Genomic DNA, 13,389 nt, shown 5'->3' with positions numbered 1-13,389 from the left:
TGAAAGTTCTTAGCACACCGTTAGCTCTGCGTGTGAATGGTTGATCAGTTTAACGTGCATCATCATGACCATAGAGGCCTGGTACATGGACAGTTCTGATGAAGATCAGAGAGCTCCACACAGACTCAGTCCAAACCAGCCGGTGTCTCTGGACCAACTGAAACAGCTCGGCGTTTCACATTGGAAGGTACAGCCTTAGCAGCGTTAGCTTATTAGCTTCAGAAAGTTGACAAGTCCTGCCTAATCTCTGCAGCCAGTGAGTACATGATGTGATCATGTGAGCGTATAGAACCCCAAGATGACTTTTTTGTGAGTGACTGCAGAATGCAGATACTGTTTAATTAACGTTTTTCTTTTTTTTTGTAGCTATTTTTTCTTTTGATCAAAGCTGCTGTGGTGTGTCCCCCTCCAGCTGAATGCAGATATCTATGACACAGACCCAGAGTTGGAGAAACTCCGCAAAGACCAAGGCTACTCCTATATGGATATCATCAGCGTTCATAAAGACACCTTACCTAACTACGAGGAAAAGGTAACTACCGTATGTAGATAAGTAAAGGTTATCTTTAAACAACTTGTAGTGGAGCTTCTGCCTCCTCATTCCAGGAGCTCCACCTGCTGGGAAACAAGTGAAACTGCTGTAGAGCACTGTTCATTTTGTTGACTAATTCGACTACGATTTTGGTATTTAGTCGACTGGGAAGACGAGCAATTTCAGATGACTAAAATGGGACTAAAACTAAATGGTGTGTTATTCAAAAGACTAAATCAGAATTTGCTGTCAAAATTAACGCTGCAGTTGAGGAGCAAAAATCAATGTTTTCAGAAAGCTGCACACTAAGGGGCTGTTAGGTATGACATCATTTTGTAGGCAGAGGAGAATTTCTGCCCCCAGTTTCCGTGAATCTTTTTACTATTTTTACTATTTACACATTTTTCTTCTCTTTGTTGTTGAAAGGAAAGTGTTAGAATTATACTTTAGTCGTTATTTTTGTCACGGATCTGTTGAAAATAGCGAGGGACAGAAAATGCTCTGGGGGCAGATTCTCCTCTGCCTACAAAATGATGTCACGGCTTAAAAGCCCCCGACAAATTTTAGCTTGAATACACTACACAGCAGGCCTGGAATTTCGTAATTTTAGGGGCAAGGCCACTTGGCTTTTGGTGTTGTCCATTCTTTGAAGACACACTTGGCCTTTAAATGCCAAATGCCAGGGCAGGAAGGCCATCAAACAAGCCTTTAGTCCATTCAAAGAATTAATTGAATTTAAGGATGTAATATAATATGTAGAGTAGACTATCTGCAGTGAAATAAATAAATAATGGGATTTACAATGTTATCTATGCTCAGCCCTGTACCAATCAAAGTTACTGTATTGGTTTAAAGATGTGGTCTTATGAGAGAATCTCAACAAAACAAAAAAACAGTGTCTACATGACAAGAAAGAGACACTGGTGTCTACATGTTGACAAGACAGAGATGTATTCCAAATACACAGCCATGCATTGGTCCTATCCCCGTTAGCAGACTGACTCTGCTGCCTTTATAGTCATGCTGTGTGTACTCACCCAATAATGAATTCCTAAGAGGACAAAAAATCTAGTTCCATTCCAAAAGATGACGAGGTGGGGAACTTAGACAAGATCCAAGGCAACTCTGTTACTTGCAGGTAGAAAACTATGTTATTAAATCATGGCAGCAGGATTAAAAACGGCCAACGCGTTTCAGCCTCGTAGGGCCTTCATCAGGGTCCGCTAAAAATGACAGAGACAGACAGACGTCATTAAATAGCGCCCACAATCAATAGACAACAAGACCTCACCACTTAGTGATTATTATCGAATACAGTACATACCCACCTACTACAGACAAAGTGCTTACCACAAAACATTAAAAGTCAATACAAAAAAAGAAAAAAGAAAATGAAAAAAATAATAAAATACATCAGGTTGGATTGAGAGGCCACATGGAACAAATACAATAATTGAAAGCTAAGGCATCACAACATATGATATTCCTAATCTGTGTAGGGTCACAATATCAATTAAAATTTCAATATAAAGGCAGAGTGGCCAGTCAGTTAGAGAAACGGAGAGAAGTCAATCTCCTCGTTGATGCCAGGTTAAGTTGTAGCTTTTAATGTGATTATCCAGAATGTTTCTCTTTGAAGAAGCTGTTTTAATCTGTCCCCACCCCTTATAGACTTTGGAATTGCTTCGATCACCATTACTTTTAAATTATTTGGATTTGTGTGTCCAGCCGTTTTGTAGTGTTCTGCCATAGGGTAGTTGGGATTGCCAGTCCGTATAGCATATTTATGCTCTGCAAATATGTCTTTTCAAAGAAAAGCAGGTAAGTTGGTAACAAAAGGCTTGATAAAATAATCAATGAATTTCGAAGCTGGTTCAGATAGGGTTTCATTGCCACTAATAATGGGTCTGCCAGGTGGGTTAACCAAATCCTTGTGGATTTTGGGTAGCATATAGAAGGATGCCAATCTAGGGCTTTTGGGTTGCAGAAAGTCATATTCCTTGTCCGTGATCCAGTTTTCATCTTTAGCTGTGTCAAGAAGTAGTTTCAACTCCACTTATCCACAAACCGGACACAGACAACATTGTCAGCGACGTGCCCGAAATGATTGCTACACTGAACATATGAAAACTTCCTTTGAGAAGCACAAATGTATGTATGGGGCACTCAATTGAAAGGTGTGATTAATTACCCCACACCAATCGTAATGCACCTGTCAACATGACCAGGGGAAACGATGATCAAGCTGACAGTCAGAAAAAAAGAAGAAGAAAAAAAAGTGACGTTTCAATTCGAGACGCTCCATTGTCTTGTCACCACAGCGGAGACACCACCATTCGGTGTTATTTCATAAATATAAATGGTAAATGGTGCATTTATATAGCGCTTTTATCCAAAGCGCTTTACATAGATTGTGCATTACATTCACCCATTCACACACACATTCATACACCGGTGGCGGAGGAAACCATGCAAGGCACCAACCTACTCACCGGGAGCAGTTAGGGGTTCAGAGTCTTGCTCAAGGACTCTTCGAAATTAACTCAGGGGGAGCCCGGATTTGAACTGGGAACCCTTTGTGCTCTAATAACGGTTTCTCTACCATTATTACCGTCTCTACCGCACATTCTATTTATTGCCGAGAACATTTTGTTTCCCTAAAAAACGCTTCACTGGCTCGCTGACGCCATCGACTCACTGGCTATTTATTCTCGTATATTTATCTTTGTCTGGTCTTTCCACCGCTAGCTGAAGATGTTCTTTGAGGAGCACCTCCACCTGGACGACGAGATCCGCTACATCCTGGACGGCCACGCCTACTTTGACGTCAGGGACAAGGAGGAGCGCTGGATCAGGATCTCCATGTCGAAAGGAGACCTCATCACCCTGCCGGCGGGGATCTACCACCGCTTCACCCTCACTGACACTGTGAGTCTCTGTTTTTGGTGTGATTACTGTATATCAAGTCCAGGGACGTGCTGGCCATTGGGAAAAGCGGGACAACCCCCGAACGGCCGGTCCATTCCCGGCCGGTCCAGGCCAGCCATTAGGAAAAAAATTTAAATAAAATGTCGCCCTTAGTTCCATTTTGGGGGCTGGGCGGCCAACCAAGTAAATCGTCACTGTCGGGCAGAAACCTTGTATCTCCAAGTTTCAAATTTATATATATTCTTTCGCAAAGCAAAGCACTGCTTCATCATACAAGGCCATTGCACAAAAGTCGTGAAAACAGCAGATCTACAAGCACACAACGCCTCGTCTGTGTGCTTGTAGATCGGCTGTTTTCACTAGTTTAAATCATTTTTAAAATGGTTTTTGTCCTCCCGACGATGACGAAATATAACTTCTGTAATTGGCCCACTGGCTTGTCACTTGTCATGATCTGAAATGTCAAATCTTTTAGTAGCAGCAGCGCTATAGAGAGAGATCTCTCTCTATAGCGCGCAATGAGGGCCTCTACAACTCTTTTCCCCGGGCTGAATCAGGGGCCCAGCATGTCCCTGATCAAGTCTATTAGCTTCAGATTAGATGATTTTAAATGGGTGGTTTTTATTTAAGATGGACAAATGTCAGAACCTTTCCCTTCTTTTGAGGCATGCACCTTGCCAAAAGGAGATAATGAAAACATTATGCCGTTTGAAGTGTGATTTGTACTTCGTTACACGCTGATGACTGCACCAAAACAAACAGATCTACAAGCATGTGACATTGCACAGCTAAGTATAAATCCGGCTTAACGAGCTACATTCAAAATGATTTGACTTTTGCCATCTTTCCGCAGAACTACACTAAAGCCATGAGACTGTTTGTGGGGGAGCCCGTGTGGAAGGCTTACAACCGACCGGCCGACGACTTTGAGATGCGTCAGAAGTATGTTGCTTCACTACAGTGACCGAAGAAGAGAAGTGAAGAAAAGATGTCTTCATGGAAGTGCCTGGAAAATAACTGCATAGAATGGCATAAAACATAGTAGTTCATAGTTATAGTTTGGCCTGGTAGCAGTATGTTCACATACTGGGAATCTTACTTGTTGCATTGCACTCAAAGAAGAACATGGGGCAAAATAGTAAAGCAGGGGCTAGGCAATCTTAGGCATGGGTGCCAACATTGGCAGAGGGGAGGGAAGTCTGTGTGCATAAAAAGGATGCCGAGTAAAAATCTATGCAAAGATCAGTATTCATGTAAAGGTAACTTGAGTGAGAATGTATTGCCTTATATTTACAGAGTTGATGCTGCACAAGCTTAAATACATGAAATGTGAGCAGTGTGAACAGTATAGTCTCTCTGCACAGCAGCAGAAGTGGAAAGAAAGTAGGCCTCTTCCTTCACAGGTCTTACCAATCATACTAATTAAGGCTCTGTTGATTTTAGTGTAGCACAATGGTTCTAAAACGTCTTCATTTCAAGGACCCCGTAACTCAGAGTGTAGAAAGAGTTACACACACCAGTAACGGGCCATTTGAAACCCCCTTGAGGCCCACTGGTCTAGCTGTGTTTCCAGTGAGCCAACATGTACAATATCAGCACCGACTCCATTCGGTCAGAATGGAACAAGAGACTTAATTAGTATCATTGTAACACCAATTAATTTCCAATATGGTTGGCTGCTGTGCATGGAGTCCTGTTGGACTGAATTCAATGAGACAAGTAGGGGTCGATATACAAGACATTTTAGATTTATTTTAATAAAAATAGTTTTAAGATTAACCTACAAGTTTACAACTAGATTTAATTTTTTTATGCGTGACACTTTAAGTGATTAATCAGATAATCAACACACTGACTAATTTAGTTGATTATATTATCTACCAAAATGTATTGATTATTTGATAAAGTAATCATTCGAATATTTGTCACGATAATTGATAGTTGCAGCTCCACAAGTAATGTAATATATTCCAATGTGACTTGTATTTAGGTTGGCAATACATCATGTGATTTTAGGTAAAGTTGTTCATATTGTTGGTATACAATATAATGGATATAAGTTTCACGCACATTGCAGTGAACAAAATCATTATCAGAATACACTAAGGGCTTTTCTTTTAGAGTAAGGCATTACACAGCCTTGTAGAGAACCTACTGTGCCTTGATTTTATTTCTATTTAGGCACCATGACTTTAAAATGACTTTAAAATGACTTTAACCTGGAAATTACACTATTATACTTCATACTGTACTTCAAGACATTTCAGAGTTGTTACTGTACATTGACATAATGTAAAGTGTTGATAGATACAGCATCTCTCGTAGACTTCAGATGGAAATAAAATAGTTTCTACGACTTTGAGTCCGTCTTTTTATTATCATCAGAATTTCTTGCCATAAAAGTAGATTCTTGGAGGATAAAACAATCTTTTTTTTTTCATATCCAGAAAATCACACAATGAGATTAAATGAATTCTGATCAATGAGAACATGTAAACAGTGATACATAAGATAAAGATAAATCAATAAAACACATTGCCCGACAAATATATATATATAGGTTTCTTTTTACAACAACTTCCCTACTATGATATGTACAGGTTTGGATAACTTACATTCCATTGTGTTTAGTGGATAGGACACAGTGCACTCTCAGGCTTGGCCTGAAACAACAAACCGATTTCTTCTCTCCCTTTCTCTTCATGAGGTAATCGCAGACCTAAATATGTAACTTGAGCTGAAAACAAGTGTTCCACCCTTATTTATATCATTACAGTAATGCTGGAACGATAACAGCTCAGAGAAAGAAAGGAGTGATACAACAGGGCTTCATGTAGTCTTAATATAAGAGGGAATGTTAGGTTTCACAACATTTCAACAACGCATTGGCTAATGCGGATAATGCCCACACGGTTGGCTGCAGTATAACAGTCGTGCAGTCGCAGTGTTGACACCCAAGCCACTTCAAATGCAAACGGTCGCTGTCAGGTGGAAACTGTGTACCATTAAGTCCAACATTAAAGTAGTGATAATAGCAGACGCTTATCTCCCGATTAGGGAGTCTTACTGGTAGCAGAGCTGACAACGGCGCTGTGAGCTTGTCATATCGGCTATCTTCACTACTTTCGTGCGACACTTGTATTATTGAGTAGGGCATTCATTTCCCAAAATATGGAGATACAAGGTTTCTGCCGACAGCCACAAAAAGAATGTTTGTAGTGTGCCCTGTGTCACCACTACTCGTAGATAATTGTTTTTTTGTGATTTGTAGTGGTGTAATTATTATTTCTCAGATACAAACAGCAATGAATCTAGCTTTAACCGCATAATAAAAACAACAATGTCCTAAACACACAGGATTTTCTTCTTCTCTGTACACTCCTTTTACCATCGGGAGTCTTCCTAACGTAACTATCCCGGGCATCGCATAAGCCACCATTGCGCTTTAACATTCTGAGCAGATTGGGGCGTGTCTTTTCTTGTGTCATTGCCCTCGCAGTGTCCACTGCAAGGCCGACCTGAAGAGAGTTAATGGTCCTGGGCTTGGTTCCTAAATCATATCAGACCGAAAGTTGCCTTCAGTCATACATTTACTAAAGGGCAAAATGAATCTTTCATACGTTTTGGTAAACCAAGCCTAAAACTAAAGCAGTTCCCTTTCTGGCACCGCAGACTGGCCTGATATGTGCCAGATATCTCTTTTTTTTAGGGCTCGATTCCCTGCGCCGCGGCCGATGAAAGCGCAGTAGTGTTGTCAGTGAGGACGTGCTGCCCCCCCACCCAAACGGCCTAAGAAAATAGCTGATCTACAAGCTCACAACCCTGTTGCAATGCGAAGCACCGTGAGCCTGTAGATCGTCTATTTTCAGCGCACGACGCCGTACAAACGGGGCTTCGCCCGGTCAGACGCTCTCCTTCAGGGCCTCCTAGACCAGTTTGAGGCACTGTGCGTTGAAGCTGTCGCCCTCTCGGCAGGCCACGGCCTCCAGGAGCGCCTGCTTCTTCTGGGTGCTGCGAGACGACTCCAGCTCGTACATGGTGGTCAGGTTGAAGAGCACGCTCTCGTGGAGGTAGAGCGTGGGGTCCTGCTGCACCAGGCCCTCCAGCTGGCCCAGGGACTCCTTCAACCGGCCCAGGTAGAGCAGGCACACAGCCGCGTTGTTGTTGGCCTGGAGACCAGACAGACAGACAGACAGAGAGGATGTTGGGAGGAGACAGACAGACAGACAGACAGAGAGAGAGTACAAACCCAAATAAGTCCCGACCCCATGTTTGGGAACCACTGCACTAGAGCAGTGATTCTCAACCTTTTCAGGCCGCGACCCCCAAAATTATCACATTTGAACTGGCGACCCCCCACCCCTGACAAGCACTAAGAGTTGAGGTATTACATTTTGTATAACACGGTTCTATTGTGAAAATAGCAGTTCTATTGTGAAAGTAGCAGATCTACATGCTCACAACGCCTCGCAAGGGCGTTGTGAGCATGTAGATTGGCTATTTTCACAATTTCTTCCTCTAATATTTGACAATTTGGCCAATGTTTAATTTGTCATTTTAGAGGTATTAAAAAGTCCTTAAATTGTCACTTTAGAAACATGCATATACCCTCTGTCTATCCACTTAAACTTTATGTCGGTTTGCTTACTGTTGAGTGGGAAAAACTATGTTGCACATCAAGTTAATCATCCGAGGACCCCCCAAAATAATTTGGGGACCCCCCTGGGGGTCCCGACCCACAGATTGAGAACCACTGCCCTAGAGGATGAACGCTACTGATTTTGGCAAGCCCACCCACTTTTACACTGGCACATAAGGTATCTAAAAATCGAATCTGTAAAACCAAACAGGAAAATAATGTGGTTGTGTGCACCCTCTCACCACTGGGTTTTTCGGGTCGATTTTCAGGACCTCTGTGAAGGACGAGTGGGCTTCAGCGTAGTTGTTCTGACTGAGATAGACAAAAGCCCTGCAACACAACACACAACACGCATCATATAGAAAGTCTGTCGGGTGGAAACCTCATAAGTCCTAAAGCGCGTACTTTTCAGCGTAGTATAATCAAGAAGGGCATTTATTTACGAAAAGACACAACAATAAGGGTTTTCTGCCCGACAATATAAATAAAATGCCAGTGATGAAATCATGGAGCTTGCCGGTATGAATTGAACATCAACACACCCGCGGCGAGTGGCAGTGCCTCCGTCACCTCGGCTGGCTTGGCGCTCGCCGCCCTGCGGTGCCAGCGGCGTAGAGGTGTGACCTCCCGTGCCAACTCATACGGAGTGAGGGCACACAGCCAACCAGCTAAAGCCCCCGATGGAATCGCTGGCTAACGCGCGGGGCCCAAAATAATCCTGCCACGATTGTTTTCTGAAGGCGGCGGCACGAAAGGTTCAGGGTCGCGCGCACGCATGCACACGCACACACACGTTACCTGTTCATCAGCACGAATGTGGTGTGGCTGGGCTGCGCCTGACAGGCTTTCTCCACATCTTGAAAGTACCTCTCTGCCGTTTTGATGTCTCCAATCTGGCCATGGAGAGAGAGAGAGAGAGACACACACACGATTCAAGATTCAATAACTTTAATGTCATGTCAACATGGTTGAAAGGAATTTGTCTTGGTTCACTCTCAGACATAAAACATAAAACAAGGACAGTGCACTAGCACACCATATACAAACACCCATAAACACACAAAAAAAGAGAAGAATAAAAAAGAAAAACACAAACGGGAAACAATACCTAGCAGCATAGAACGTGCATACAGTTTGGTTTAATGTGTTAAGCTAAGACACACACACAGGTTTCCAACTGAAAGAGGTACTGTACGTGTGTGTGTGTGTGTGTGTGTGTGTGTGCGTGTGTGCGTGTGTATTTATATACCTCATTAGCTAATAGGCTGCAATGTGACCTCAATGGCCAGTAGTGACAGACCATTAAGATGGTGATGTCTGCCCACCCACCGGGGCTGCTAACATTATATCCTGCCAACCACTGTCTACCCACATGCCAACTGTGATTTAGATGAACCTGTACCACTGTACGCTCTGAGTTAGAGCTGCAATCCACAACAACCATGAATAATGAATAAAACTGTTTGGTAATCTGTATGGTAATGAGTATGCTAATATGATCGGTGTCCGTCTGTGGCCAAATACATGCAATTTTGGAAAAAGTTTTTTTTTTTTCATTTTTAAAGATTTGTTTTTGGGAAAGGTCGTGGGGAACGGGACTCAAACCCACGACACGCTGTCACGCATCAGAGCCTACGTGGCTTGCACCTGGACCGCTAGGGCATCGGGCGGATGGAAAAGGTTTTGAGCTCCACTGAACATACGTTTTTTTTCAGAAAACTGTTAGGATTTAGAAGCCATTTTGTAGAATTTGCCTCAGGTCTTAATGGGTTAAATGGACTGTTAATGGGTCCATTGTCTATACCATGTGTGTGTGTGTGGGGGGGGGGGGGGTTGGCCTTGGCGAGGGCACAGCCTGTGTTGGAATAAGTCTTAGGAACGGTGCATGGTTGACAGTTGGTGCCGTGAAGACGTTACTGCGGTCGTTACCTGGAGGAAGATTCGTCCGATGCCGCTGAGCAGCTGCACTCTCTGCTGGGGCTCGTACTGGATGATGGAGTGATATGTTTCTACTGCCAGCACATAGTCCTGAGACAGAGAGACATTAAGATATGGGTAAACCACTTCATAATAATCATCTGTGTTCATTTTAACAAAAACAACTGTTAACACTTTTGCTGCCCCTTACTTTGAAGGGATGAATTTTCCTTGCTGCCGCGCCGCTTCCTCCATAGGCCGCCACTCTTATTTTGAAGGGCCGGGCGGGAATTTGCGGCGATTTATTTTCACTTTTTTTTCTTCAACCCTTTAGCCCATCTAATCACGTGACAGTGTGTAGACGAGAGGGTGTCATGGCGGCCCCCATGCGATAGCAGATTGAGCTCTTAGATTAAGTCTCTTTATGGGAAGATCAATGGATTTCTAATGGAGGAGCTTCACTTCGAGCGTGCACGCCCAGCGTGCGTTGTAAACAAATCGCGGACATCGCCGATGCCGAATGGACAGCCAAGACGTACAGTAAGTCATAACAGTGTTACTGTATTTACAGTAAGAGTGACGAGAGCTGACCCGTCAACGGCGTCATGGTATTAACGCTTTCATTGTCGAGCTGACATGTCAACGGCAGCTATAAAGTTAACTGACTCAATTTAAACTACACTAAAACTTTTCAGATGACTAAACTGTGACTAGAACTACATTTTATTTTATTTTATTCAATAGACTAAACTGTATCTGCATTGAACCCATCCTAAGTACCAGGAGCAGTGGGGGTGAAATGCCTTCTGCTAAGGCCTGGAATCGAACCTGGGACCTTCAGTTTCCCAGGCGGGGTTCTCTAAGGCTAGCCATTCAGCTACGGCAGTGCAGACTTTCCAGCCCGCCCGCCCGCCAGCCACAGTTGACTCTCTCACTGTGCACACAAGCACAACTTCAGTCACTTTCATGTCATTATAGTCAAGCCTTGCCGAGCTGATCTGCAAGCTCACAACACGTTGCATCACGACGGGTCATGAGCTTGCAGATCTGCAAATCTTTGACCGCGCTGCACCGACCCCTGCTCCTGGTAATTCATTTTTTTACAGTGTAAATTTTGACAACAACATTTTGATTTAGCGAGACAGTGAGAGAGAGACATTATATAGAGTACAGTAAGAGGTGTAAGACGGGTTAAGCACACAGTACGGCGTACAAAGATAAATGGTGCGAGGGCGATGGCGGGGTGGGGTTGGGGGAAAATAACGCCTAAGAGAAATAAACGGGGGGGGGGGGGGGGGGGGGGGGTTATAGAGAGATATAGAGGACGAGAGAGGTAAATAAGTGGGGAGAAAGAAGATGGGGAGGGAGAGAGAGAGAGAGAGAGTACATTAATCAAAGCTATGGAGTATGATTGGGTCGATGTGCTCCGTGTCCCGTCCCCCCTCCCCTCCCCTCCCCTCTGCTCCGCTACACATTGCTCACATGGTGACTGCACTGCTGAGCCGAGCACGGACAGAGGTCAGGGAAGTTAGGGCATGCGAGCCTGTGCTTGTGTGCACAGCGAGAGAGCCCACTCTCCCTGTGTGCGTACGTGCGTGCGCCTGTGTGTGGATTGCTATACTTGTGAGGGCAACATGTTGACATGTCCCCTTCGAGTATATCGTTGAAAATAGCCGATCTACATGCTCACAACGCCAGATCGTCTATTTTCACAATAGAACCGTGTCATACAAAATGTAATGACTCAACTCTTAGTGCTTGTCATTGCATTGTAGGGGTGTCCCAGTTAAAATGATTATTTTGGAGGGTTAGATTCACTATCAGTTAGATTCACTATCAGGAAAAGACACTTGTGTTGTTTCGTGTTGGGATTAAGACATTTAAGATTAGGGCCTCACAAGTATGGTAATACAAACACACGTGTGTGTGTGTGTGTGTGTGTGTGTGTGTGTGTGTGTGTGTGTGTGTTCAACTGTGCATGCATGTGTGTCATTGTTTGTGTATGGGGGCATGAAAGTCCAGACTGTTACCAGTAGATGGCACTGTGGGACTGCCTACAGTGTGTGGGCCCCAATCCACACCCCATTCATTTCCCTCTCTCTCTCTCTCTCTCTCTCTCTCTCACTGACCAAGAATCCAATTAGTGGTCAGTCTGGGGAGATTTCACTGGGAATCCTCCGCTAGCCTAGCATCAGGGAATGTCTCACACACACACACGCACGCACGCACGCACGCACACGCATCAACAACTACATCCGGAGTAGTGTGGGCTCTGTGTGTGCACGCATGCGCAAACACATCGCACACACACGCACACACACACACACCGAGAAACAAACAAAGAACGTTCCTACAGAGACTCAGCTGGCCTCACACGACAGAGACTGACATTTAGATACAGTACTGTACTGTATCTGTGCACGCACACACACACACACACACACACACACACACACACACACACACACACACACACACACACACACACACACACACACACACACACACACACACACACACACACACACACACACACACACACACACGCACGCACACACACACACACACACACACACACACACACACCGAGGGGGCCCACAGTGCGCTCGGGAGGTAGAGCCTCCCGAGCCGTATGGGGAGCCACTAGAATGTTACCGGTTCGATCCCTGGATCCTCTCCTGTCCGAAATGTCTTTGAGCAAGAGAGGGCACTGAACCTTGAACTGTTCCCCGACATCGGTGCCGTGCATTGGTTGCCTTTTACCGTTTGGTGTGTGTACAGTATGTGTAACGCTTGTGTGACATTATAATGAAATATGTAACAGTGTTCTGCCGTTGCAGGGTGTGTGCGTGTTTGGGCGAATGTGACAATCAGGGTTCCCACACATTTTTACCAATTTATTTCCAAAACTTTTCCAGAATATTTAACCCAATGTCCAGGACTATACAACAATAATTCAGCTCAATAACGAGTCACTTACTCCTATGCGCAGTACCCAAAGACAGGTAGTGTACGCCAGTGGTTCTCAACCTTTTCAGGCCGTGACCCCCGAAATCATATTTGAACTGGGGACCCCGGCACCCTACAAGCACTAAGAGTTGAGGAATTTTGTATAACACGGTTTTATTGTGAAAATAGCTGATCTACATGCTCACAACGCCTCGCAACGTGAGCATGTAGATCTGCTATTTTCACAATTTCTGCCTCTAATATTTGACAATTTGGCCAATGTTTAATTTGTCATTTCAGAGGTATTAACAAAATCAATAACCAAAGACAATGCATAGCTATTTTTTCCAGGACCTTCCGGGACCCTTGATCAATTCCAAAACCTTTCCAGTACTGGAAAAATATTTTTCTAATTTCAAAATAT

General features: G+C 44.0%; 2 protein-coding genes across 2 annotated transcripts in view; one reads left to right on the top strand and one right to left on the bottom strand.

The window, feature by feature from the left end:
* On the top strand, window positions 1-5,815 carry adi1 (acireductone dioxygenase 1). Its single transcript, XM_080751260.1, has 4 exons — window positions 1-187; window positions 413-532; window positions 3,281-3,460; window positions 4,314-5,815. Exons 1-4 carry the CDS (start codon window positions 65-67, stop codon window positions 4,422-4,424), a joined length of 534 nt encoding a protein of 177 aa, XP_080607386.1. The 5' UTR covers window positions 1-64; the 3' UTR covers window positions 4,425-5,815.
* A 1,474-nt stretch (window positions 5,816-7,289) lies between these two features.
* Window positions 7,290-13,389, bottom strand: part of trappc12 (trafficking protein particle complex subunit 12) — a 52,276-nt gene continuing 46,176 nt past the window's right edge. Inside the window, exons 9-12 of the mRNA XM_080751073.1 lie at window positions 10,029-10,127; window positions 8,898-8,992; window positions 8,342-8,429; window positions 7,290-7,629 (exon numbers count right to left, since the gene is read on the bottom strand). Coding sequence (XP_080607199.1) covers window positions 7,387-7,629; window positions 8,342-8,429; window positions 8,898-8,992; window positions 10,029-10,127 — 525 coding nt within the window. The 3' untranslated portion in view covers window positions 7,290-7,386. The remainder of the gene's footprint in view (window positions 7,630-8,341; window positions 8,430-8,897; window positions 8,993-10,028; window positions 10,128-13,389) is intronic.

The sequence above is a fragment of the Nannobrachium achirus genome (genome assembly GCF_963921795.1).
Source record: "Nannobrachium achirus genome assembly, chromosome: 20".
In the NCBI taxonomy this organism is placed as follows: domain Eukaryota; kingdom Metazoa; phylum Chordata; class Actinopteri; order Myctophiformes; family Myctophidae; genus Nannobrachium; species Nannobrachium achirus.
Note: the sequence above shows the minus strand (reverse complement) of the source record. Positions and strands in the feature narration are given on the sequence as shown.

What these genes read in the sequence shown, in the direction of transcription:
- adi1 (XM_080751260.1), top strand. Translation starts at nt 65, where the DNA reads ATGACCATAGAGGCCTGGTACATGGACAGTTCTGATGAAGATCAGAGA. An exon ending in TCGGCGTTTCACATTGGAAG is followed by an intron (nt 188 to 412) that starts GTACAGCCTTAG and finishes GTCCCCCTCCAG; the next exon opens with CTGAATGCAGATATCTATGA. An exon ending in GCTTCACCCTCACTGACACT is followed by an intron (nt 3,461 to 4,313) that starts GTGAGTCTCTGT and finishes ATCTTTCCGCAG; the next exon opens with AACTACACTAAAGCCATGAG.